The sequence below is a fragment of the Nerophis ophidion genome, linkage group LG26 (assembly GCF_033978795.1).
Source record: "Nerophis ophidion isolate RoL-2023_Sa linkage group LG26, RoL_Noph_v1.0, whole genome shotgun sequence".
Taxonomy (NCBI): domain Eukaryota; kingdom Metazoa; phylum Chordata; class Actinopteri; order Syngnathiformes; family Syngnathidae; genus Nerophis; species Nerophis ophidion.
Genome location: NC_084636.1, coordinates 24,279,112 through 24,303,541, shown reverse-complemented (window position 1 = coordinate 24,303,541; position 24,430 = coordinate 24,279,112). Strand labels below are relative to the sequence as shown.

The window sequence follows — 24,430 nt, the reverse complement described above, 5'->3', positions numbered from 1 at the left end:
TCTCAATTTACAGGTCGATCTACATTCCCATCCTCACCTATGGTCACGAGCTTTTGGTTATGACCGAAAGGACAAGATCACGGAAACAAGCGGCCGAAATGAGTTTCCTCCGGCGGGTGGCGGGGCTCTCCCTTAGAGATAGGGTGAGAAGCTCTGCCATCCGGGAGGGCTCAAAGTAAAGCCGCTGCTCCTTCACATCGAGAGGAGCCAGATGAGGTGGTTCGGGCATCTGGTCAGGATGGCCAAAAAGGTGTTTAGGGCACGTCCAACTGGTAGGAGGCCACGGGGAAGACCCAGGACACGTTGGGAAGACTATGTCTCCCGGCTGGCCTGGGAACCCCTCAGGATCCCTCGGGAAGATCGGGTGGCTGGAGAGAGGAAAATCTGGGCTGCTGCCCCCGCGACCATACCTTGGATAAGCGGAAGAAGATGGATGGATGGCAAAAGAGAGGAGTTTCCTGACCAGATATCTAAATCCCTAGTTTGATGGATGTAAAATTTTCTTTATCTCATTGTTTGTGTCTAATAAAGATTTGATTAATTAATGATGGCTCAGGTGTGATTCACTACAGTAGGGCCCCACAGCACACTGGATTCCAGTTGATTGAAATACTACAACACTGGATATTGTTCAGATAAGTTACATTTAAGAACTTGCACACAAAGCAACACTGGAGATTATGACGTGCGCATTTTCCACGCATGCGTACTAGGTCGCGATGCGCTGACGGACGGAGGGGGGCGGGGGTCTTGAACGGTGGCATTGTTGTGTGTGGACACGGATAAGGTTAGGTGTGATTTACCCTGGATAACCTTATCCGGCTTAGTGTAAACGGGGCCTTAGTCCTCCTATTGTATGCTCTTGTTTATGTGTGCCTGGATCCACGCACACTCACCGTTTGGTCTGTAAGTGGCGGCAGAACGATGGTCTTCTCCATGGTGTTCATCACCAGCTTCCACAACTCCTTCAACACACGCTTCAGCACCGTTTTCTCACAGATCTTTGCAAACAGAGTCAGGCTGACAGAAAAAAACAAGAACTTATATTAATAACATTCTTTTTTTTTCTTATTTCATTTATTTCAGGCAATGACATTAAAAAATACAAGGTAGACAACACTTAGTAATATAAATTAATATAATGCAAAAGGTATGTACAGTATGTAATCATGATGGTCCAGTTTTGCCTGAAAGAGAGTGGGAAGAAGATACTTTATTTAATCCCCCCCCACCCAGTTCTCCATTCAGTGATTAATACATTGAGTTTCACTGTTACTTTGTTTAAGGATTATAATACAAATGTTGTATCATGTAGGAAGAATGAACTTACCAACAATGGTAATAGACAAAATACCAACGATGGTAACAGACAAAATACCAACAATGGCAACAGACAAAATACCAACAATGGTAATAGACAAAATACCAACAATGGTAACGGACAAAATACCAACAATGGCAACAGACAAAATACCAACAATGGTAATAGAAAAAATACCAACAATGGTAACAGACAAAATACCAACAATGGTAATAGACAAAATACCAACAATGGTAATAGACAAAATGCCAAAAATTGTAATAGAAAAAATGCCAAAAATTGTAATAGACAAAATACCAACAATGGTAATAGACAAAATACCAACAATGGTAATAGACAAAATGCCAAAAAGTGTAATAGACAAAATACCAACAATGGTAATAGACAAAATACCAACAATGGTAACAGACAAAATACCAACAATGGTAATAGACAAAATACCAACAATGGTAATAGACAAAATGCCAAAAATTGTAATAGAAAAAATGCCAAAAATTGTAATAGACAAAATACCAACAATGGTAATAGACAAAATACCAACAATGGTAATAGACAAAATGCCAAAAATTGTAATAGACAAAATGCCAAAAATTGTAATAGACAAAATACCAACAATGGTAATAGACAAAATACCAACAATGGTAATAGACAAAATGCCAAAAAGTGTAATAGACAAAATACCAACAATGGTAATAGACAAAATACCAACAATGGTAATAGACAAAATGCCAAAAATTGTAATAGACAAAATACCAACAATGGTAACAGACAAAATAACAACAATGGTAACAGACAAAATAACAACAATGGTAATAGACAAAATACCAACAATGGTAATAGACTAAATACAAACAATGGTAAACGACAAAATACCAACAATGGTAATAGACAAAATACCAACAATGGTAATAGACAAAATACCAATAATGGTAATAGACTAAATACCAACAATGGTAATAGACTAAATACCAACAATGGTAATAGACAAAATACCAACAATGGTAATAGACAAAATACCAACAATGGTAATAGACAAAATACCAACAATGGTAATAGACAAAATACCAATAATGGTAATAGACTAAATACCAACAATGGTAATAGACTAAATACCAACAATGGTAACAGACAAAACACCAACTATGGTAATAGACAAAATACCAACAATGCTAATAGACAAAACACCAACAATGGTAATAGACAAAACACCAACTATGGTAATAGACAAAATACCAACAATGGTAATAGACAAAATACCAACAATGGTAATAGACAAAACACCAACAATGGTAATAGACAAAATACCAACAATGGTAATAGACAAAATGCCAACAATGGTAATAGACAAAAAGCCAAAAAGTGTAATAGACAAAATACCAACAATGGTAATAGACAAAATACCAACAATGGTAATAGACAAAATACCAACAATGGTAATAGACAAAATACCAACAATGGTAATAGACAAAATGCCAACAATGGGAATAGACAAAATGCCAAAAAGTGTAATAGACAAAATACCAACAATGGTAATAGACTAGATACCAACAATGGTAATAGACAAAATACCAACAATGGTAATAGACAAAATACCAACAATGGTAATAGAAAAAATGCCAAAAATTGTAATAGACAAAATGCCAACAATGGGAATAGACAAAATGCCAAAAAGTGTAATAGACAAAATACCAACAATGGTAATAGACTAGATACCAACAATGGTAATAGACAAAATACCAACAATGGTAATAGACAAAATACCAACGATGGTAATAGACAAAATACCAACGATGGTAATAGACTAAATACCAACAATGGTAATAGACAAAACACCAACAATGGTAATAGACAAAATACCAACTATGGTAATAGACAAAATACCAACAATGGTAATAGACAAAATACCAACAATGGTAATAGACAAAACACCAACAATGGTAATAGACAAAATGCCAAAAATGGTAACAGACAAAATACCAACAATGGTAACAGACAAAATACCAACAATGGTAATAGACAAAATACCAACAATGGTAATAGACAAAATACCAACAATGGTAATAGACAAAATACCAACAATGGTAATAGACAAAATGCCAACAATGGGAATAGACAAAATGCCAAAAAGTGTAATAGACAAAATACCAACAATGGTAATAGACTAGATACCAACAATGGTAATAGACAAAATACCAACAATGGTAATAGACAAAATACCAACAATGGTAATAGAAAAAATGCCAAAAATTGTAATAGACAAAATGCCAACAATGGGAATAGACAAAATGCCAAAAAGTGTAATAGACAAAATACCAACAATGGTAATAGACTAGATACCAACAATGGTAATAGACAAAATACCAACAATGGTAATAGACAAAATACCAACGATGGTAATAGACAAAATACCAACAATGGTAATAGACTAAATACCAACAATGGTAATAGACAAAATGCCAAAAATTGTAATAGACAAAATACCAACAATGGTAATAGACAAAATACCAACAATGGTAATAGACAACATACCAATAATGGTAATAGACTAAATACCAACAATGGTAATAGACTAAATACCAACAATGGTAACAGACAAAACACCAACTATGGTAATAGACAAAATACCAACAATGCTAATAGACAAAACACCAACAATGGTAATAGACAAAACACCAACAATGGTAATAGACAAAATACCAACAATGGTAATAGACAAAACACCAACAATGGTAATAGACAAAATGCCAAAAATTGTAATAGACAAAATACCAACAATGGTAATAGACAAAATACCAACAATGGTGATAGACAAAATGCCAACAATGGTAATAGACAAAATGCCAAAAAGTGTAATAGACAAAATACCAACAATGGTAATAGACAAAATACCAACAATGGTAATAGACAAAATACCAACAATGGTAATAGACAAAATGCCAACAATGGGAATAGACAAAATGCCAAAAAGTGTAATAGACAAAATACCAACAATGGTAATAGACAAAATACCAACAATGGTAATAGACAAAATACCAACAATGGTAATAGACAAAATACCAACGATGGTAATAGACAAAATACCAACAATGGTAATAGACTAAATACCAACAATGGTAATAGACTAAATACCAACAATGGTAATAGACAAAATGCCAAAAATTGTAATAGACAAAATACCAACAATGGTAATAGACAAAATACCAATAATGGTAATAGACTAAATACCAACAATGGTAATAGACTAAATACCAACAATGGTAACAGACAAAACACCAACTATGGTAATAGACAAAATACCAACAATGCTAATAGACAAAACACCAACAATGGTAATAGACAAAACACCAACTATGGTAATAGACAAAACACCAACAATGGTAATAGACAAAATACCAACAATGGTAATAGACAAAACACCAACAATGGTAATAGACAAAATGCCAAAAATTGTAATAGACAAAATACCAACAATGGTAATAGACAAAATACCAACAATGGTAATAGACAAAAAGCCAAAAAGTGTAATAGACAAAATACCAACAATGGTAATAGACAAAATACCAACAATGGTAATAGACAAAATACCAACAATGGTAATAGACAAAATACCAACAATGGTAATAGACAAAATACCAACAATGGTAATAGACAAAATGCCAACAATGGGAATAGACAAAATGCCAAAAAGTGTAATAGACAAAATACCAACAATGGTAATAGACTAGATACCAACAATGGTAATAGACAAAACACCAACTATGGTAATAGACAAAATACCAACAATGGTAATAGACAAAATACCAACAATGGTAATAGACAAAACACCAACAATGGTAATAGACAAAATGCCAAAAATTGTAATAGACAAAATACCAACAATGGTAATAGACAAAATACCAACAATGGTAATAGACAAAATGCCAACAATGGTAAAAGACAAAATGCCAAAAAGTGTAATAGACAAAATACCAACAATGGTAATAGACAAAATACCAACAATGGTAATAGACAAAATACCAACAATGGTAATAGACAAAATACCAACAATGGTAATAGACAAAATACCAACAATGGTAATAGACAAAATGCCAACAATGGGAATAGACAAAATGCCAAAAAGTGTAATAGACAAAATACCAACAATGGTAATAGACTAGATACCAACAATGGTAATAGACAAAATACCAACGATGGTAATAGACAAAATACCAACAATGGTAATAGACTAAATACCAACAATGGTAATAGACTAAATACCAACAATGGTAATAGACAAAATGCCAAAAATTGTAATAGACAAAATGCCAACAATGGGAATAGACAAAATGCCAAAAAGTGTAATAGACAAAATACCAACAATGGTAATAGACTAGATACCAACAATGGTAATAGACAAAATACCAACAATGGTAATAGACAAAATGCCAACAATGGTAATAGACAAAATGCCAACAATGGTAATAGACAAAATACCAACAATGGTAATAGACAAAATGCCAACAATGGTAATAGACAACATACCAACAATGGTAATAGACAAAATGCCAACAATGGTAATAGACAACATACCAACAATGGTAAGGAAACATTGAGCACATGTTAACACTTTGAGACAGAGTATCAATCAATCAATCAATGTTTACTTATATAGCCCTAAATCACTAGTGTCTCAAATGTACAACAGCAGGTCAAATTAAAGACCTTTATCTCCATATTTGAACCTCACCCGATGTTTGTATAATAGTTTAAATCGATTAATAGTTAGGAATTGCTTGTGTTGAAAGTCCAGTTTGTTCCATAATTTTACTCCGCATACTGACACAATAAAACTTTTACGTCTGGTTTGAGCTCTCGGCAACGAGAAATATCCAAAGCCTCTCAAAATATGAGCCTGCACTCGTCTTATAAAAAAACCATTGTATATTAACTGGCAATAATTTGTTCAATGCTTTTTATAAGATTATTGAGGTGCTATATTTAACAAGATCATAAAATTTGAACAACTTTGATTGCATAAATTATGAGCAACATTATACGGAACTAGTGTTGTCCCAATACCAATATTTTAGTACCGGTACCAAAATGTATTTTGATAATTTTTTGGTACTTTTCTAAATAAAGGGGACCACAAAAAAATTGCATAATTGGCTTTATTTTAACAAAAAATCTTACGGAACATTAAACATATGTTTCTTATAGCAAGTTTGTCCTTAAATAAAATAGTGAACATACAAGACAACTTGTCTTTTAGTAGTAAGTAAGCAAAGAAAAGCTCCTAATTAGTCTGCTGACATATGCAGTAACATATTGTGTCATTTATCATTCTGTTTTGTCAAAATTATGAGGGACAAACTTGAAAAAATTGTAAAAAATTGGTTATTAATCCACTTGTTCATTTACTGTTAATATCTGCTTACATTCTGTTTCAACATGTTCTATCTACACTTCTGTTAAAATGTAATAATCACCTATTCTTCTGTTTTTTGGATGCTTTAAATTAGTTTTGGATGATACCACAAATGTAGGTACTGATCCGATACCAAGTAGTTACAGTATCATACATTGGTCATATTCGAGTCATACCAAAGACTATAAAAATGGGACCCATTACCTCCCTGCTTGGCACTCAGCATAAAGGGTTAAGATTGGGGGTTAAATCACCAAAAATTATTCCCAATCACGGCCACTGCTGCTGCTCACTGCTCCCCTAGGGGATGGAATGAGGCCACGGGTTAAATGCAGAGGGTAATTCCACCACACTTAGTGTGTGTGTGTGACTATCAGTGGTACTTTAACTTTATATTCAAAGTCTTCATCTGTTCAGGGACATATTTCCTGAGTTTATAAACATAATATGAATTTTAAAATGATAGAAAATATCGATGTAATCATAGTAGTATCGACTAGCTACGCTATTGTACTTAGTATCATTACAGTGGATGTTAAGTCAAGATCCACCAATGGGGTTTGTTTACATTTTGATGCCGGTGGGCTACGATGTGTAGTGAAGCATGTTAAGCTATTCTTCGTCCTGCAGGGATGATACTTGTAAGAAACTTACTTTATTTGTCGCCATGGAGACTAGGATTAGTGATTTAGAAGTAACTAAAACACTGCAGAGTGCGAATGGATTTTAGCCGCTAGCTATCTAGCCATGTCTTAAAGCACCTCTTCCTGAGGGCGTTTCAGTGTTATAACTTCACCTTTATCGTTAGTTTTAAGGCCAAAATGCATCCGTTCTCCTTTATAGTATAGCACATTACTCCTGTTTTAGCCTCCCTCCACTGGCTGCCTGTGTCTTTTAGAGTCCATTTTAAAATGATCTTACTCGTTTTTAAATCTTTACATGGTCTTGCCCCACCTTACCTCTCTGAGCTGCTCCGCCTTTATGCCCCCACCCGATCCCTCAGGTCAGCTGATCAGCTGATCCTGGAGGTCGCCAAATCAAAGCGCAAGCTCAGAGGGGACCGAGCCTTCTCTGTTGCGGGTCCCAAACTCTGGAAAAGGCCCCTTTTTTGGCTATTTTTAAGACCCTTCTTAAAACCCATTTTTATTCACTGACTTTTAACCCAGCATGAGACTTTAAACTGTTTTTAACTTTTAACTGTTTTAACTGTTTTTAACTTTTTAACTGCTTTTATGTAACACATTGTTCTTAGGGTAACTTGTATTTGCTATTTCAATGTGTTTTTTACTTCTGTTTTAAATGTTATTTTTTTTAGTTGGTCCTTTGCCTTTATTTCTTTGTGGTGTACGGCCCTTTGTTCTTCAACTGTGGTTGTTTTTAAAGGGCTTTATAAATAAAGTTGGTATGGTATGGTACCGTTTTGATTCATTAGTACCGCGATACTACACTAGTACACTGTACAACCCTACATGGAACTGTACTGACATTGTAGATGGACTCACTTGCTGTCCAGGAACTCCATGATGGGTTGCAGGACGTTGTCAGCATCCTGTGCCACGCTACTGGCATTCCCGACATTTGACGTTCCTTTTACCTGAGCTAAGATGTCTCCCATTTGCTTCACATTCTCCTCAATGTGAGGTTGGAAACTACAAACAGATAAAATCAAATCAGATGTGACGTGTTTAACTAACATAGACATGTACAAAACCCCAAACCAGTGAAGTTGGCACTAGGTGTAATGAGTAAATAAAAACAAAATACAATGATTTGCAAGTCCTTTTCAACTTATATTCAATTGAATAGACTGCAAAGACAATATATTTAATGTACGAACTGAGAATTTTTTATTTTTTTATGCAAATAATCAACTTAGAATTAAATGGCAGCAACACGTTGCAAAAAAGTTGGCCTTTCCTTTTAACAACACTCTGTAAACGTTTGGGAATTGTGGACACCAATTTTTGAAGCTTTTCAGGTGGAATTCTTTCTCATTCTTGCTTGATGTACTGCTTAAGTTCAACAGTCCAGGGTCTCCGTTGTGGTATTTTAGGCTTCATATTGTGCCACACATTTTCAATGGGAGACAGGTCTGGACTACAGGCAGGCCAGTCTAGTAGCCTCACTCTTTTATTATGAAGAAAGGCTAATGTAACACATGGCTTGGAATTGTCTTGCTGAAATAAACAGGGGCGTCCATGATAACGTTGTTTGGATGGCAACATTTGTTGCTCCAAAACCTGTATGTACCTTTCAGCATTAATGGTGCCTTCACAGATGTGTAAGTTGCCCATGCCTTCGGCACTAATACACCCCCATACCATCAAAGATGCTGGCTTTTGAATTTTTCGAATGATTCTTTTCCTCTTTGGTCCGGAGGACACGACATCCACAGTTTCCCCAAAAAAATTTGAAATGTGGACTCGTTAGACCACAGAACACTTTTCCACTTTGCATCAGTTCATCTCAGATGAGCTCGGGCCCAGCGTAGCCGGCGACGTTTCTGGGTGTTGTTGATAAATGGCTTTCGCTTTGCATAGTAGAGTTTTAACTTGCACATACAGATGTAGCGACCAACTGTAGTTACTGACTGTGGTTGTGGTTTAGCCCATGTGGTGATATTATTTAGACACTGATTTCGCATTTTGATGCAGTACTGCCTATAGGGGATTGAAGGTCTGTAATATCATCGCTTATGTGCAGCGATTTCTCCAGACTCTCTGAACCTTTTGATTATATTACGGACCGTATATGGTGAAATCCTTAAATTCCTTGCAATAGCTCGTCGAGAAATGTTGTTCTTAAACTGTTCGACAACTTGCTCATGCATTTGTCCACAAAGTGGTGACCCTCGCCCCATCCTTGTTTGTGAACGACTGAGCATTTCATGGAAGCTTCTTTTATACCCAATCATGGCACCCACCTGTTCCCAATTAGCCTGTCCCCCGTGTTTGATTAACATTCCTTAATTTTTTCAGGCTTTTTTGCCACCTGTGCAGCTTTTTTGGAATAGAGTAGAATAGCATATATCCTTGTTATTGTACAACGAAATTGCAAGCCAACTAATTTAGTGCAAATTCATAACAACACATAAAAACACAAGAACATGGTACTTTTGAAACATGTTGCAGGCATCAATTCATCAAAAAATAATGTTTTCCAGTTTGAACGTTAAGTATCTTGTCTTTGCGGTCTATTCAATTGAATATAGGTTGAAAAGGATTTGCAAATCATCGTATTCTGTTTTTGTTTCACCATTTACACAAGTAGTGTAAATGGTAAAAACCCCGGCCAAGTCATACCGAATACTTTCTGTGCTTAGGGAGTGCAAATAATATGACCAAAATCATGCTGTTTAGCATTTGCAAAAGTAATATACCCATCAGGATTGTTATTGATGATACACTAATAAAATATGTTCAACAAAATTCATTCTTAGGAGCGGTAATAGATAAAAAAAATATCTCATGGAAGCCTCATATAAATTACCTGAGGACAGAATTTGCTAAATGTGTTGGAATGATGAGGAGATCACGTCATTTATTGAACACCAATGCTCTGCTGTTATTGTATCATTCATTTATTATGTCGTATTTCAACTATTGTGTTGTAGTCTGGGGAAATTGTTATAAATCCCATCTACAGCCTTTAGTTACTCTGCAGAAAAAGGCCATTGGGATTGTGTCCAATGTTCACTATCGACATTATTCAAATCATATATTCATAGAGTTAAAGCAACTTAAAAAAAACAGCTCAAATGATGTTTAGGGCATTCCAAAACTCTCAACCATCCAATATACAGAACCCATTCAAGGGTAGAGATGCTCACCATAGTTACAGTCTAAGAGGAAACAACAAATTATATTTGCCTAAATTTAGAACAACTTTAAAATCAATGTGCATTTCAGTGCATGGAGTCACTCAGTGGAACAACTTAGGGCATTGGCTCTCAAATGGGGGTACGCGTACACCTTGGCATACTTGAGATTTTTTTTAAATATTCTAAAAATAGCAACAATTCCAAAAACCTTTATTAATAGATTTAATGAATAATAATTCAACAAAATATGAATGTAAGTTCATAAACTGTGAAAAGAAATGCAACAATGCAATATTTAGTGTTGACAGCTAGATTTTTTGTGGACATGTTTCACAAGTATTGATGTTAAAGATTTCTTTTTTTATGGAGAAATGTTTAGAATGAAGTTCATGAATCCAGATGGATCTCTATTACAATCCCCAAAGAAGGCACTTTAAGTTGATGATTACTTCTATGTGTAGAAATCTTTATTTATAATTGAATCACTTGTTTATTTTTCAACAAGTTTTTAGTTATTTAAATATCTTTTTTTCCAAATAGTTCAAGAAAGACCACTACAAATGAGCAATATTTGGCAGTGGTATACAATTTATTAAATCAGAAACTGATGACATAGTGCTGTATTTTACTTCTTTATCTCTTTTTTTCAACCAAAAACGATTTGCTCTGATTAGGTGGTACTTGAATTAAAAAAATGTTATATCACTGAATATCACTGCAAAAAGGTTGAGAACCACTGACTTAGGGGACAAGTTAAAAATGTCTTCTAACATGATTCTATTTAAAACACTGTTTAAAAAAAATTAAGTATTGAAGAATTACGAGGAGGAAAGAGTGATTCCCTTAGCACAGAATGGTGAGCGAGAGGTGTTTGGGCCTGTGTGTGTGTTTTGTCTCGTCTTGTCTTGTCTCATACAACAGTGGGACTATTGTCTTGTTAGTGTACAGGTGTTGTTCTTGTTTGTATGGTATTATTCTTGTAATATATTGTTTATGTTAAATGTGGAATGAGTGTGAGGGGTTGGGATATTGTAAGCATCTGCTTCATCCATGCTTGCCAACTCTCCCGGATATTCCGGGAGACTCCCGAAATTCAGCGCCTCCCCCGAAAACCTCCCGGGACAAATTTTCTCCTGAAAATCTCGTGAAATTCAAGCAGAGCTGGAGGCCACGCCCCCCAACATTGAGTCAGACCTGACTCAATGTTGTGACCCTCTTAAACAGGACAATACTACCATCTACTGTACATAGAATAGAATGTAAATATATTCTACATTTAATTGCAGTCAAGGAACATGCATTAGAGAGTCTGTTTTTCTGAAGCCCACAGTAAAGAGACGTAACTTCATCACGTCGCCTCGTTATTGACTCCAACCCCAATATATTACACCGTCGACGGGCAAAGTTAAGACATACGCTTGCAAGTTCCAGAATGATTGGAAACAAGAATTTCAGTTTATCCAGGAGAGTTCAAAGGAGAAGGGGTATGTTGCCTGTAAATTTTGTAGAACAGACTTCTCCATTGAGCACGGCGGCCGAACGGATATTCAGCCATGAACGGTCAGCGAAGCACAAAGCGTCCGCAGCGCAGCATCGTATGGCCCACCTCGCAAAATGGAGACCCGACGGTGTATCTTATGCTGAGACAAAGATGGCTATGCTGATAGCTGGAAGCAACATCCCGTTCACATTTGCGGAAGTCTACAACAAATCCGTGAAGGATGTTCCCGGATTCGGAGATCGCTCGCCAATACGCAAATGGAAGAACAAAAGTTACTCAAATAGTGAAAGGTAAGTGTTGTTGTTTTTTTTTTAGTAACAAGCAAGCAGAGTACAGTTAGTAGAACAACTGTGTTTTTATTACTGTGTATGTGATAGGTGCCGTCGGAAATTCAACTATTTATTGTATTTATATATATAATAAAATAAATATATATAGCTAGAATTCACTGAAAGTCAAGTATTTCATACATATATATGTATTTGTATATATATATATGAAAAACTCGAGTTGGTGAATTATACGCCACCCCTCTTAACCACGCCCCCCGCCCTAACAACGCCTCCACCCCACCCCCGACCACGCCCCCATCTCCCGAAATCGGAGTTCTCAAGGTTGGCAAGTATGGCTTCATCTAACCCCTTTTCAAGCCAAGACGTGAAAAAAAATGTGTTTTTGTACTGTGCAGGTTTGAAATAAATACTTCAATTTCATTGAATTCACTTGCAAACTTCACTGGTTTTGGGTTTTGTATGAGAATGTACTCGTCTCTCGGTGTGTACCTGACAGAAAAGATTCTGCTGAGGTCATCCATGACGTTGTTGAGTTTAACCTGCAAGTCTTTTAGTATGTCGCTGGCCTCCACACACAACTGAACATGCAAAAAGACACACAACAATCCGATAAATCAGCAACAAGTCTTTCAATTGTCCAAATATTTCTGGATTCAACTTCCAACAGGACGAGGATGAACTTACATCTTTCCCCCCCATGGCCTCAAACATCTTCTCCAGCTGAACCCTCAACTGTTGGATGTTGTTAATAAGGATGCAGGGCTGACAAAGAAGAGATGATGTCTCAATGATAAATAAATGGGTTGTACTTGTATGACACACACGGCTTCGGAGTAAACCACTCACCACTTTCTCCATGGTGACGTAGTTGGCAAACAATTTGGAGATGATGTCAGCATATGCGAGAAGCACATTGCTGATGGTCTGGAAAAGGGCATTGGAATAATTTGAACAAACTAAATAGGTGTTCTACAAGGCCATTGAAGACACTTTTGAACTGTGCAGGACTCACCTTTGCAAACCGTTTCATATAGTGCCCTACGATCTGCGGGTCCGGACACTCGAGTTTCCGGATGATCTCAAAGCTCTGATTGAGCTGGGAAAACACGTCCACCACAGAACAGGAGAACAAGGCGTGCTCGGACGTGACCTGGAACTGTGGGGTAGAAAGGGCAAATAAAGGCCTTAGAAACTAAGAAATACCGTACTTCCTTGAATAGCTGCCGGGGCGCTAATCAATTTAAAACCTCTTCTCACTCCTGCGCTTAATCAAGGCATGCGGTAAAAGTAAGCAGGCGCTAATAATTTTAAAACCTCTTCTCACCCCTACGCTTACTAATGGCATGCAGTAAAAAATTGAGTGTGATAAAAAAAATAAATAATAATTCTTCTGCGGCCCGGTGGTTGGGGACCACTGCTCTACAACATGTCCTCGCGCCCACCTTTACACCATGGGTGTCGGCCGGACTCTCATATGAGATTGCAATGCATATTTGGTCAACAGCCATACCTTTTACACTGATGGTTCTGATATAAACAAATGTAATACTCTTACTAATATGCGCCACATTCTGTGAACCCACACCAAACACATTTCTGGAGAACATCAGCTCTGTAACACATCATAAACGCAACATAACACTTACCCAGAATGCCATGCATCCATGACTCTTGGCTATATTATACACGCGCCCCCAACCCCGCCCACCTCAACCGACGCACGGAGAAGGGGGGTGGGGGGTTGGTGCTAGCGGGGTGTATAATATAGTCAGGAAGAGTCATGGATGCAAAGGATTCTGGGTAAGTGATAGGTTGCGTTTATAATGTGTTACAGAGCCGATGTTCTCCAGAAATGTGTTTGGTGTGGGTTCACAGAGTGTGGCGCATATTAGTAAGAGTGTTAAAGTTCTTTAATATCACAACCATCAGTGTGATCTGTATGGCTGTGGAACAAGACCCCTGGTTTACACATTGTAAAAGCAAAAAACAACTCCTACGCCATTTTGAAAAAGACGACAGGGGAAGCGTCACTGGTGACTTCACGAATTTGACCCGGCAGTAAAAGTAAGCATGCGCTAATAAATTTGGCGCGAGTAATTCAAGGCAGGCGCATATTACATGCCCGGCGGCAATTCAAGGAAATACGGTAAAAGAGAAGGAGAACAAATATGATCACTAAACAGTAGGGTCAACTTTTTATGCATAGGACAAAACAAAAGTAGGGTCAAAAGCTAAACTAGATAAAATAATGTAAGATATTTTAGTAATTGGATGCCACCCGAACGCCTCCCTAGGGAGGTGTTTAGGGCACGTCCAACCGGTAGGAGGCCACGGGGAAGACCCAGGACACGTTGGGAAGACTATGTCTCCCGGCTGGCCCCGGGAAGAGCTAGATGAAGTGGCTGGGGAGAGGGAAGTCTGGGTTTCCCTGCTTAGGCTGTTACCCCCGCGACCCGACCTCGGATAAGCGGAAGATGATGGATGGATGGATGGATGGATTTTAGTAATTGTCAAACTGTTGAATAATTGTTATAGTACAGACCTGGGTAGATTAAGGCCCGGGGAGATAAGAGTTAAAGTCCCAGCGATGGTCACACACACACTAGGTGTTATTTATCCTCTGCATTTGACCCATCCACGTGTTCATCCCCTGGAGGTGAGGGGAGCAGTGAGCAACAGCAGTGGCCACGCTCAGGAATCATTTTTGGTGATTTAACCCCCAATTCCAACCTATGATGCCGAGTGCCAAGCAGGGAGTCAATGGATCCCATTTTTATAGTCTTCGGTATGACTCAGCCGGGGTTTATACTCACGACCTTCCAGTGTCAGGGTAGACACTCTAACCACAAGGCCACTGAGCAGCTTAAGCTTTTCAATCTGGCTCGCCAGACATTCCCAAATAATTTTTTCAGATCTTTAAGATGTAAACTGTAGCTGCCATCATGATCTGCAGCAATGTTTTCAAATTGCCGTAAGTCTTGAACTATACAAAGTATTTCAATGGTTGGAATTTTCGCTTTTGCATGGTATACTAGTTAATATTGGTAATCTAATTAGTTGCTATGGTAATGTAAGTCACAGCAGCTCAGACCAGGCACCAAGCAGTGTGGGTGGGGAGCGTTTCCACAGAGTGTTTCCAGAGTGGCCACCCTGAAATGCGGGTGTCAGGGACGACACGGAAGGAGATTTTTACAAGCAAGTTCTAAAGCTTAGTGATATATTAGATATATTAACCCTTCGCGTTCATATTTCGCAGTGCTTGTTGCATTTTTGTTGATTGTGAAATATATCGATCGAGAGGGGGTGTGACGTTCACATGTTAATACTCAGTGTTTTACCGTTCATAGTTAGTATTGTAAATCCCACATTATTTAATTTCATGTACATTCAGGCTGTCTCATTCAGTAAAAAAATGTAAAATTCCATTCCAGTTTTTTAAGGTGGTCTGTCATAATGTTTTTAGCATTCAATCAGACATTATTCTTAAAACCCATTTTTACTCACTGGCTTTTAACGCAGCATGAAACTGTTTAAACTTTTTTTTTACTGTTTTTTATCTAAAAAATGCTCTTAAAATAATTTGTATCGGCGTGGCGCAGTGGGAGAGTGGCCGTGCGCAACCCGAGGGTCACTGGTTCAAATCCCACCTAGAACCAACCTCGTCACATCCGTTGTGTCCTGAGCAAGACACTTCACCCTTGCTCCTGATGGGTGCTGGTTGGCGCCTTGCATGGCAGCTCCCTCCATCAGTGTGTGAATGTGTGTGTGAATGGGTGAATGTGGAAGTAGTGTCAAAGCGCTTTGAGTACCTTGAAGGTAGAAAAGCGCTATACAAGTACAACCCATTTATTTGCTTAATCCTGTGTGTGTTTTACATCTTTTTTTAAATGTTATTTTTTAATCTGCCTTTTGCCTGTATTTCTTTTTGTAGTGTACAGCCCTTTGTTCTTCAACTGTGGTTGTTTTTAAAGGGCTTTAAAGGCCTACTGAAACCCACTACTACCGACCACGCAGTCTGATAGTTTATATATCAATGATGAAATATTAACATTGCAACACATGCCAATAAGGCTTTTTTAGTTTACTAAATTATAATTTAAAATTTCCCGGAGTTTCGTCTTGAAAACGTCGCGGAATGATGATGCGTACACGTGACGTCACGGGCTGTAAGGAAATAGTTGTGCTGCACCGCTAGCGGCTAAAAGTCGTCTGCTTTAATCGCATAATTACACAGTATTTTGGACATCTGTGTTGCTGAATCTTTTGCAATTTGTTCATTTAATAATGGAGACTACAAAGAACAATGCTGTTGGTGGAAAGCGGTGGATTGCAGCTGTCTTTAGCACCAAGACACAGCCGGTGTTTCTTTGTTTGTTGTGAAGCAGAGCGGTCAAGCGAACATCTTTTCTCTACGTCAACCAGCATGTTTTTGGATGGGGAGATTGTGATATATATCTTACCGGAGAAATCATTGGATTATTCATAGTCCTGCAGCAGCTGTTTAGAAGGCAGCTGTGAGCTTGGCTCCTCGGCTTCTCTCTGAGAAACTGCCTGTTCAACGCAGCCATCCGACCTCGAGGTATGTCGTTACAATCTTTAAAATCTCACTAAAACACTATTAAAACAATAAGCAGATAAGGGATCTTCCAGAGTTATCTTAGTAAATGTGTCTAATTACATCTGAAACACTCACACTGCCGCCGCCCGGAGGTGTCGCTTTTTTCTTCCTTTTCTAGTCATTCACTATCAATATCGTAATTCACAAATCTTTCATCCTCGCTCAAATTAATGGGGAAATTGTCGCTTTTTCGGTCCGAATTGCTCTTACTGCTGGTGGCTCTCATTATAAACAATGTGAATATGTGTCGAGCCCTTCAACTCGTGACATCACGCGCACATACTTCCGGTAAAGGCAGGGCTTTTCTATTAGCGACCAAAAGTTGCGAACTTTATCGTCGATGTTCTCTACTAAATCCTTTCAGCAAAAATATGGCAATATCACGAAATGATCAAGTATGACACATTAAATGGACCTGCTATTCCCGTTTAGATAAGAAAATCTCATTTCAGTAGGCCTTTAATTAATAAAGTTGTTATGGTATTGTGAAGTTTTGTATTAGTGTTCCTCAAAATCAGATATACCGGCCCCCGGACACATTTTTTTTCCTCTAAATTTGGCCGCCCCGAGTCAAAATAATTGCCTAGGCCTGGTATAGTAGATTCTTCAGCACTGGTATTCGCCAACATTGAGTACATTTGGGTCACAGGAGGGAATGTTGGGCAAAAGCTGTCCTATGCCAGGTAATTATTCAACCTGTATCCACTGACTGCTATTTAGTGTCTATTTCTGTTCAGGTGCCCCTCCGGGGTGTCGGGATAATGAGGTAGGAACTGTTTTCCTGCTGTGAAATCTCTGGGATGAGCTCTTTAATCCACAGCATTTCACAGTCTGGTAATAAGCAAACCCCCCTTCAAACAACTCTCGAACGCCGCCATTCGAAGGTTACGAAAACACTACACATTGCTGTGTCCGTTCTATTAACGTTGAGGAGCCATTGAAGAAGTAAGGCGAGAGAAAGGGTGGAGTAAATAGCTTAAAGCAGGGGTGTCCAAAGTGCGGCCCGTGGCCCATTTGCGACCCACAAGTCATTTTTAACGGCCCCACGGCACATTGTAAAAATACTATAAAAAAAAAACAACAAAAAAAACATAAAAAGTGTTATAAAAGAGCCAACAGGTGAAATATAACAAGAAAATGTTGCAATGTTGACTCCAATAACACAAAGCTGCCATACAGGCTGTTTCTTTCTTAAAAAAATAATAATAAATCGAAATCAATGACATTATGAATAATTGACCTATTCAAGGCTCCAATAACGTCACATTAAATACTCCACTTTGAGATATTCTTTGGGGAAAATGTTGCATATTTTGTGTTTGCTATGTAAAAAAGTAAGCTGTTTTTTTCTTGTTTGTTTTAAAAAGGGCCTAAAACAAACAAACAAAAAACATAAACAACAATAAAACTTATAATATGAAGTTGATCTGGAGGTTATTGTGTTAAATGTAAACAGTTAATAAAATGTATAATTTCTTTTTTAACACTTTAATGAGTAGGACCCAAAGGGTCCCCAATAATTGTTGTGTAACTTGTTTTTAAGTGTCATTGCTAAAAAAATAATAATAATAATGAATTAAAATCAATGTTATGAGTTATTGACCTTTTTAAGGCTCCAATTAATATATAATCTCAAATATTCCACTTCAAAATTTTATCGGGTGAAATTACATATTTTGTGTTTTTTTTCCCATAAAAAAACAGGGTTTTCTTTGACATAAAGAGCATACAACTTAAATCTTTTGATAACGTTATATTGACAGATACTGTAGACCTAATGTTGATCTAGAGATTTAAACCTTGAATAATAATAAAAATAATAATACTGAATAATGACACATTTTTTATATTTTTTTGACCAAAACCCTTTAGGGTCCCCGGGATCAAGCCTGAGTGGAGGCCCAAATGTATAATTTTTGTACATATACTGTATTGGTTTTTAACATAAAAAATATCAAAATGGCCCCAGCTTGCTTTGATTTTTCAGTGTGCGGCCCTCATTGGAAAAAGTTTGGACACCCCTGGCTTAGAGAAAAGCACAAAAAAAACCAACATAGTATTTCAGCATGAACAACAACTTGGCAATTCCAGGGCAATTAAGAGAAGGTTTATACCCCGTCTTTCTTGTCTCTCTCCAAAGCACCGTGCAGGAAGTCCCGAGATACTTCCTCGTTTTCATCCAGCCACTGAATCACGAAAGGCTCAAACCACCTATGGGGGGCGGGGACACATTTTTAGATTCGCCGCAAACATGCCGATCGCTATTGCTTGCAGACGGTAACTCACGCCGGATATTCAGGCACTCGGCTCTTGAAGAAAGGCAGGTCTTTGCAGTACTCGTTGTAAAGCCACTTGACCTTAAAGTGCAGGTTCATGTAATCGGCACTTTTGCACAAGCGGTTTTTCTCATGCTCTGAGGAAAGAAGAAAATGACAGCAGGCAGTGAATAATGGCTGGTGTATGTCGCCTTGCAAGTATGACACATATATTAGCATAATGATGGATTCAAGAGGATGTTTGTAATATTTTCATTATTATAATAATGAAAATGTTGTTTCTCCATTCCGCTCACCTCACTAAACGTTATTAAAACTGACTTTTTGGGGTGTGCGCCTTGGAAAATTGACAGAGGATGACCTAAACAGTGTTCCCTCGCTATAACATGGTTCACTTTACACCGGGGGGCCACATGGAGAAAACTCTACTCCCAAGCTGGTAAAAAACACGGCACGATAAATTAAAAATAAAGTCAACTTCAGATTGTTTTGTTTAAAAATAGAACAAGCGCATTCTGAAAATGTACAAATCATGTTTTTTTTTTACACTTAAATGTTGCGGTTAATAGTAGTCTATCTTTATTTGTCGTTTTCTGAATAAATTATGTTGTAATGTTCATCAGTCATCTAATTGGTGTTCATTTTCAATCTATCAAGATGAAAAAAATATCAAAATCAAATTACAGTATGTTATGTTAAAGTTAAAGTACCAATGATTGTCAAACACACACTAGGTGTGGTGAAATTTGTCCTCTGCATTTGACCCATCACCCTAGATCACCCCCTGGGAGGTGAGGGGAGCAGTGAGCAGCAGCGGCACCGCGACCGGGAATCATTTATGGTGATTCAACCCCCAATTCCAACCCTTAATGCTGAGTGCCAAACAGGGAGGTGATGAGTCCCCTTTTTTTTGTAGTCTTTGGTATGACTCGGCCGGGATTTGAACTCACAACCTACCGATCTCAAGGCGGATGTATGTAGTTTGCTCATTTTCCTCGACTGGTGCACTGACATGTGGTTTATTTTTTTTACATACCATATTTCCTTGAATTGCCGCCGGGGCGCCAATTAATTTAAAACCTCTTCTCACTCCTGCGCTTACAAAAGGCATGCGGTAAAAGTAAGCATGCGCTAATTATTTTAAAACCTCTTCTCACTCCGGCACTTACCAAAGGTATGCAGTACAAATTTGAGTGTGATGTAAGCTTGGACCTTAAATCCTATTGAATAGCTCTTAATCTTCTTCCCTTTATGCGATTTCAAATTACCGGTATTGAAATCAGCCTCCTCCATTTTGAAAATAATGACAGGGGAAGTGTCACTCGTGACGTCACGAGTTTGACCAGGCGGTAATACTAAGCATGCGCTAATTATTTTGTGGAGCGAGTTTGACCCGGCAGTAATTCAAGGCAGGCACATACCATATGCCCTGCGGAAATTCAAGGAAATACGGTATGTAGCATCATCTACAAAGATAAAAAGAATTGCTATTGCGACATCTAGTGGACACATTTAGAACAGCTGTTTCTTTAATTCAAAAATTTCGGCTTATTTTTATACTTAGCAAACTCATCTCGCTGGCTGGATAAAACCTGTTTGTGGGCTTGATTTGGCCAGCGGGCCATACGTTTGATACTCCTGATTTACACGGTCTCGCTGTTAAACTGATTTTTTTCTGTGTGTAATTTTTTACAGTGTCTCATGCTTTTCTTTTTTTTCCTTTTATTTTTTTTTTTTTACAGTATGTATGCGCATTGTGTTCCGCGTCCCGGTTCGATAAGGGACTGTAGACCAGTGTCAATCGATCTTCTTCATGCCATGTGTCCTGTACAGTACAGAATGCGTACCATGGAATTTTGGTTAAAAAATGCTCTCTCGCTCCTTTATAGGAAGCCAAAAGCTCAGGATTCAAGGTCCAAAAAGATTGTGTGACTCTGGTTATATGTGGAAATGCTGCGGCTTTATAATAAAACCCGGCCTTGTTTATAGGTCCAAAAATCCTAGAACCCTAAGAAAAACACTGGTTTCATTCTTTAATACGGTAGTGTACTGTACATATTGTTTTAAATCCACATTGGTTTGGACTTTGAGAGTGTTTGAAAATGTTAATGCCTGTCTGAGAAAAGTTTATAGTGTGTGGTTAGGGGTTTTACAGACTTAAAACATATATAATAGAAACGAAAATACATATACTGTACAATACTGTAAACGGAAAAAAACAAAAACAAAAAAAACACGTCTAAATCAGGGGTGTCAAACGTACTGCCCGCAGGATGAGATTGCGGAGTATAAAAATACACCTGAAATTTTTGACTGAAAGAAACAGCTGTTCTAAATATGTCCACTAGATGTCGCAATAGCAATTCTTTGTAAATGATGCTACATATGTACAAAATAAACCACAAGTGTGTGCACCAGTCGAGGAAAAAGATCAAACTACATAAATAACATCCTGTAATTTGATTTTGATATATTTTTTTATCTTGATAGATTGAAAATTAACACCAATAAGTTGACTGATGAACATTATTATAAAAAAGTATTCAGAAAACATAAATAATGACAAATATAGATAGAATACTATTAACCGCAACATGTAAGTGTAAAAAAACAAACACCAATATGATTTGTACATTTTCAGAATGTGCTTGTTCTATTTTTTAACAAAGAAAACAATCTGAAGTTGTCTTCATTTTTAAGTTATCGTGTCAAGATTTTACCAGTCCGGCCCACTAGGGAGTAGATTATTCTCCATGTGGCCCCTGATTTGAAATGAGTTTGACATCCCTGCTCTAAATGAAAAAAAAAAACCTGCACAGTAAATGAAAAAACATTGAGTGTAAACAAAAAAATATATTTAATGAAGGAAAACACAAACAAAAAAAACAACTACTACACGGATTTCACTTAAAGCGGGTATTTTTTGGAACGTAACCCCAGCATTAAACGAGGGCACACTGTATATCTTCTCCAAAAATTATTAATACAGTGGAACCTCAGATTAGACTAAATACAAAAAAAATCATGTTAAAAATAACAGAAATCAGGATAAAACAACTATGACTAAGAAACAAATCAAACAGCCTTTGATTTGAATTCTGTATTTTCTGCAGAATTCAATATATTTAAAAAAAAATACCAAAACAAAATATTATCATTTTACTAATCAATGTGAGAAAACATTAAGTATATGCAAATATAGATACTCTGTTGGAGTTGGTGTAAAATTTGTAAATTCAATTTTAGACGGGTCTGAAATAACAGTATAGCAATTTGGAATGATTAAGTTGATATATAAGCCCTCCCCTACTAAGGCATTAAAAGCCCACTGAAACCCACTACTACCGACCACGCAGTCTGATAGTTTATATATCAATGATGAAATATTAACATTGCAACACATGCCAATACGGCTGGTTTAGTTTACTAAATTACGATTTAAAATTTCCCGCAGAGTTTCTTGTTGAAAACGTCGCGGAATAATGACGTGTATGATGACGCGTGTTTGTGACGTCTCGGGCTGTAGCGGGGACATGATAGCCCAGCACCACACACGGCTAAAAGTCGTCTCTTTTCATCGCATAATTACACAGTAATTAGGACATCTGTGTTGCTGAATCTTTTGCAATTTGTTCAATTAATAATGGAGACTATAAAAAATAATGCTGTTGGTGGAAAGCGGTGGATTGCAGCTGCCTTTAGCACTGAAACACAGCCGGTGTTTCTTTGTTTGTTGTGAAGCTTTAACACAAAGCAGTCAAGTGAACATGTTTCTCGACATCAACCAGCAAGTTTTTGGATGGGAAAATTGTGATATTAAGCCGGCTCTTACCGGAGACTTCAGTGGATTATGGGACCTCCTCCTGCAGCTCAAAAAAGCAGCTGTGATCTTGGCTCCTCGGCTTCTCTCAGAGACACTGGCGCTCGCCGCAGCCATCCGACTTTCAGGAATGACTTTACAATCTCACTAAAACACTATTAAACAATAAGCAGATAAGGGATCTTCCACAATTATCCTAATAAATGTGTCTAATTACATCTGAAACGCTCACACTGCCGCCGCCTGGAGCAGTCGCCTTTTTTTTTTTTGTGCTTCACTTTAACTTTCCTCATCCACAAATCTTTCATCCTTGCTAAAATTAATGGGGAAATTGTCGCTTTCTCTGTCCGAATAGCTCTTGCTGCTGGAGGCTATGATTATAAACAATGTGAGGATGTGAGGAGCCCTACAACCCGTGACGTCACATGCACATCGTCCGGTACAGGCAAAGCTTTTTTATTAGCGACCAAAAGTTGCGAAATTTATCGTCGATGTTCTCTACTAAATCCTTTCAGCAAAAATATGGCAATATCGCGAAATGATCAAGTATGACACATAGAATGGAGCTGCTATCCCCGTTTAAATAAGAAAATCTAATTTCAGTAGGCCTTTAGTATGTGTTCTGTTCTAAAGGCCATTATTGCCTTCAAACTGCAGTATTACTGCAAAGAGCAGAGGCTCAGTCCCCAATGTGTGGAGTTACCTTCCATAGCATATTTCATGTCCTGTGCAAACAGATTCCACATCACTTCAGCACTGATTTTGCCCACGTTGAGTTCCTGGGGGAATCTAGATGAAGAAAAAAAAGTGTGAGATAGGGGGTAAATAGAGCTAGAGTTGAGAGGATGAAACTTTTATAAGTACGTACTAGGGTTGTACGGTATACCGGTATTAGAAGAGTACCGTGATACTAATGAATCATAATCATAAAAAGTACTTTAAACTATAAACAAAAACATTACTATACTCTGTTAAAAAATACCGTAACTCGGGCATGACGGTGTGTCGGCACGTAATGACATTGCTGGTTTACGAGCAGAAGAGCATGTTCGGCAGCGGACAGTCACAGAGTACTTACGAGCAGGCACAGTGTGTAGACAGATAAGGGAGAACGGACGCATTTTGGCTTAAAAACTAACGATAAAGATGAAGTATTAACACTGAACCACCCTCAAGAAGAGGTGCTTTAAAAAATGGCTAACTAGCTAGCGGCTAACGTCCAGCCATGGTCTGCAGTGTTTTAGCTACTTCTAAATGACTATTCCTCTCCTCCATGGCGACAAAAAAAGTATCATCCCTGCAGGATGAGGAATAGCTAAACATGCTTCACTACACACCGCAGCTCACCGGCGTCAAAATGTAAACAAACGCGAT

At 37.7% G+C, this 24,430-nt stretch overlaps 1 protein-coding gene across 1 annotated transcript in view; it reads right to left on the bottom strand.

The window, feature by feature from the left end:
- LOC133543903 (protein unc-13 homolog A-like) overlaps positions 1-24,430 on the bottom strand; it is a 197,799-nt gene that overhangs the window by 56,952 nt on the left and 116,417 nt on the right. The window contains exons 27-35 of the mRNA XM_061888799.1: positions 23,760-23,845; positions 19,247-19,373; positions 19,075-19,171; positions 13,355-13,498; positions 13,189-13,266; positions 13,027-13,104; positions 12,832-12,920; positions 8,231-8,377; positions 897-1,020 (exon numbers count right to left, since the gene is read on the bottom strand). Coding sequence (XP_061744783.1) covers positions 897-1,020; positions 8,231-8,377; positions 12,832-12,920; positions 13,027-13,104; positions 13,189-13,266; positions 13,355-13,498; positions 19,075-19,171; positions 19,247-19,373; positions 23,760-23,845 — 970 coding nt within the window. The remainder of the gene's footprint in view (positions 1-896; positions 1,021-8,230; positions 8,378-12,831; positions 12,921-13,026; positions 13,105-13,188; positions 13,267-13,354; positions 13,499-19,074; positions 19,172-19,246; positions 19,374-23,759; positions 23,846-24,430) is intronic.